The following is a 3,791-nucleotide window of genomic DNA, read 5'->3' as shown; positions in this document are numbered from 1 at the left end:
ATTATTTCCAATACTTTTAATATATATTTTTAATATTTAGTACATCTTATTCTATAATATGCTAATTCTGATTTCTTCACATTTTGTATTTTTATTTTCAATTTTTCTTGTAATGTATACTTATATATCCAATTTTCTATCATATATTTAAAATATCTATATAAAATTTAATTTTAAAATTTTTATAAAGACTATTAAAATCTATGAAATACTAAATCTTTTGTGAGATAATTATTTCTCAATGACCAAGTAAAACATTTAAATATCAAACCTTATATTATAATTTCCTTTACCCTCTTATTAAAATTATATATTAATTTAAATTTTAATAATTATTAATCTCCTTTACTAATTCACATTGATACCCATCAGACATTGAATCTTTCATACTATTTGGATTTGAGCCATTTGTTATCCCATGAACCTTAGATGTATAGGACTTGCAACCAATAAAAAAATTCTATATTTTCTGCCATACTATTTGTATTCGAACTATTTTTCATCCCATGAACCTTAGATGTATAGGTCTTGCAACCAATAAGAAATGTATATTCTCTACCATACTAATTGGATTCAAATTATTTGTCATCCCATGAATCTTAGATGTACAGAATCGCAAGCAATAAAAAAAAATGTATATTCTCTCCCATACTATTTGGATTCAAACTATTTATTATCCCATAAACCTTAGATATATAGGACATACAACCAATAACAAATTCATATATTCTGTTTCATACTATTTGGATTTGAACGATTTGTCATCCCATGATATATTCTTGCCATACTATTTCGATTCAAACTATTTGGCATCCCATGAACCTTAGATGTATAGGACTTGCAACCAATAAAAAAAATCATATATTCTCTGCCATACTATTTGGATTCAAACTATTTGTCATCACATGAACCTTGGATGTATAAGACTTGTAACCAATAAAAAAAAATCATATACTTTCTGCCATACTATTTGGATTCAAACTATTTGTCATCCCATGAACCTTAGATGTATAGGACTTGCAATCAATAAAAAAAATTCTCATATTTTCTATCATACTATTGGATTCGAACTATTTATCATCCCATTAGCCTTACATATATAGAATTTGCAATCAATAAAAAGAATTCATATATTCTTTATCATACTATTTGAATTTGAACTATTTATCATCCCATAACTTTAGATATATAGAACTTACAACCAATAAAAAAGTTCATATATTCTCTGCCATAAACCTTGGATATTTATAACTTGCACCAATAAAAATAATTTCATATATTCTCTGTTATAAGAACTATTTAATTAGAACACAGTTTTGAGTTAAGGTGAAATTTCTTAAATTAACTGTAATTAACGAGCATGAAGTTTTAAGAGTCTACGAATTTAATTGCGAGAGGTTTTTAAATGATTGTGTTAACTTTTTTTATAACATTTTTAGTTCACGTTCCACAATCTAACAGATGAGAAAGATATAATTAATCTTATACCATAATCCTTTGACTGTCTGTTTTAATCCATTATAATAGACGAGAAACAGATGAGAAAGATATAATTAATCCTATACCAGAATCCTCTTATTTAATTTACTTGCCCCGTTTTAGTCAACTCTGCATATGCAGATGTGATTGCTCCTCTGAGCATCTTATCTCTAATTTTTATCCCCAACCAATTTACTATTCCAGATAATTGCTAAAGAAATTGTTCTATTGCAAACTGTACTATATCTAAATTGTTGCTGATAAGACCATTTAAGTATTCATTCTAAGAAAGCAAGAAATCCAAATGAATATATAACTTGTAAAAGAACATCAATCACTGAAAAATGCACCCAAAAAACTAAAATTAAAAAATGAAGATCCTTTTATTTGACATGAAAATTAATTACAGGGAAAATCACTAGAATTTCTTTATCTATATTTGAATATAAAAACAAAAAAAAGCCTAAACCCTATGGGACATTGTTGGACTGGTCTGTGTCCTTGACAGGAGGGGGAAATATCTGATCACAAGAGGTAAAATAAGAAGGTGTATCCAAAAACTGCAGAGGAGAATAAGAATACCTCAAAGGGGATATGGTGAACAAACTTGGGGAGAACGGAGGAAGAGGAGAGATTGGGAAGGGTGACAGCAGGCCTGAATACAACTGAGATGGTGTGATTGCTGGAGCAGGAAAAGAAGGAAACACAGATGAAGTAGTGGTGGTGGTAGTGATAGTGGTGCTAATGAATTCAGAGGGAGATTTAAAGGTGGTCAGATGGGGTTCAGGCATTACCTGAGAACGGGTTTTCTCTCTTGACTTTTTCTTTTTCTTCTTCTTGCTGCATGATGGGCCTGTCAGACGTTGCACCAATTGCATGAAATCCTGGGGTTTTGTGTGAATCACCTCTGGAGATCGTGTATAAATGATTACAGGCTGCTGCCTCTGTCTCTGCTGCTGCTGTTGTGGCGGCTGCTCCTGATGCTGCTGCTGCTTGCTCATACCAATTTTTTCAATACCCGCCTTAGAAATCTTCAATGGAGGAGGTCTTGGCCCTTGAAGGGCCGATCTCTTATAACTTTTCCGGGCCTTTTCTTCCTCTGCTGGTTCCATGATCTGTTTCTTGCCCACCTTGTTTTTCAGAAAAAATGGGCTTTCTGAGATCTGTTCATCAAATATAGATGTCAATGGGGTTTGTCGTGAGCTGCTTGACTTCGTAATAAAAATAATGAAATGACATCAGCATTACGGAGGAATGATCAACTACTCTCCAATGTTTAAGAATTTATTTATCTTATATATCGACAGAAGTCGGTGGCAGATTAACAGCTGAAAAACTTGAATTTATCTCGATTTTCAACGTCGCATGCTCGTAAGATCCGGTCTTATTTAAGTTTTGCTGTAATACTTTTTGCTAATTGAGCGGCGCACGTTCTATTTTCTGGACTTCTTATTGGTGAGGTAAATATCACTATCAAGCACACACACGTTACCGCTTTAGTAGATCCTTACCCTTACGACTTCAGATTCCATATTTATTACTTTGAATTCGTCAAGCCTGTACCCACTTCGGCAGAAATATTCATAGTTTACTTTGTGCTTTTTAAATTATAAAACCTTATCTTTCAAAAGCTTGATTACCAAATCCTTGAATATGTACAGATAGTAATGAAACATTACTCTCTTCAATGTCATCTAGCTTTTAGTAATTGAGCAATTGGTAAAAGGCAATTGCTTCATATTTAGATTCAAGCCGTTAACTCTAGTTTAGATTGAGAATTTAGTGGTTTAGTTTTGGTGTAATTTAGGGTATACTCTTTCAGTAATTTTGGTCTCTCAGATTGCTTGTATTAGGTCATTTCAGGATTTTTTAATTAATTTTACTTTTGATATTGTCTTAGGGTAGATTAAAGTTAATGGTGTAGTTCTTCTTTTGCTTTATATAATCTTATTATGATGAAGAAGATGCTATAAAGAAAGCATAGAAATTTGTATTCAAAGCATGTAATGAGGAAGTGATATTGAATTCTTAATTGTAGATGTTGACCTTAGAAAAGTGTTGTACACATTGCAATAAGAATATTGTAATGTTATTGTTTTAAACATATTAAATGCTGTTATGGGTTGTGGTTCTTATGAAATGGGATGTCACAATTGATTGTTAAGATGATTTCAATCTAATCTACTATCTATTTTATTGAGTCATAGTAATACAAGATGACTCAATGATCTATATATTTGTTCCTTTTTTATTTAGTCTTTGGTGAGATTTTAATTGTACATCACGTAAACTTCAAATATTGTGGTTTAGTA

The 3,791-nt window shown here is 31.2% G+C and overlaps 1 protein-coding gene across 1 annotated transcript; it reads right to left on the bottom strand.

Annotated features, from left to right (window-relative positions):
- Positions 1 to 1,866: 1,866 nt before the first annotated feature.
- Positions 1,867 to 2,601, bottom strand: LOC131042713 (nuclear speckle RNA-binding protein B-like). The gene has a single exon (XM_057976039.2). The coding sequence runs from the start codon at positions 2,589 to 2,591 to the stop codon at positions 1,950 to 1,952; it is 642 nt and encodes a 213-aa protein (XP_057832022.2). The 5' UTR covers positions 2,592 to 2,601; the 3' UTR covers positions 1,867 to 1,949.
- Positions 2,602 to 3,791: the final 1,190 nt, after the last annotated feature.

Source organism: Cryptomeria japonica, chromosome 4, assembly GCF_030272615.1.
Source record: "Cryptomeria japonica chromosome 4, Sugi_1.0, whole genome shotgun sequence".
Taxonomy (NCBI): domain Eukaryota; kingdom Viridiplantae; phylum Streptophyta; class Pinopsida; order Cupressales; family Cupressaceae; genus Cryptomeria; species Cryptomeria japonica.
Note: the sequence above shows the minus strand (reverse complement) of the source record. Positions and strands in the feature narration are given on the sequence as shown.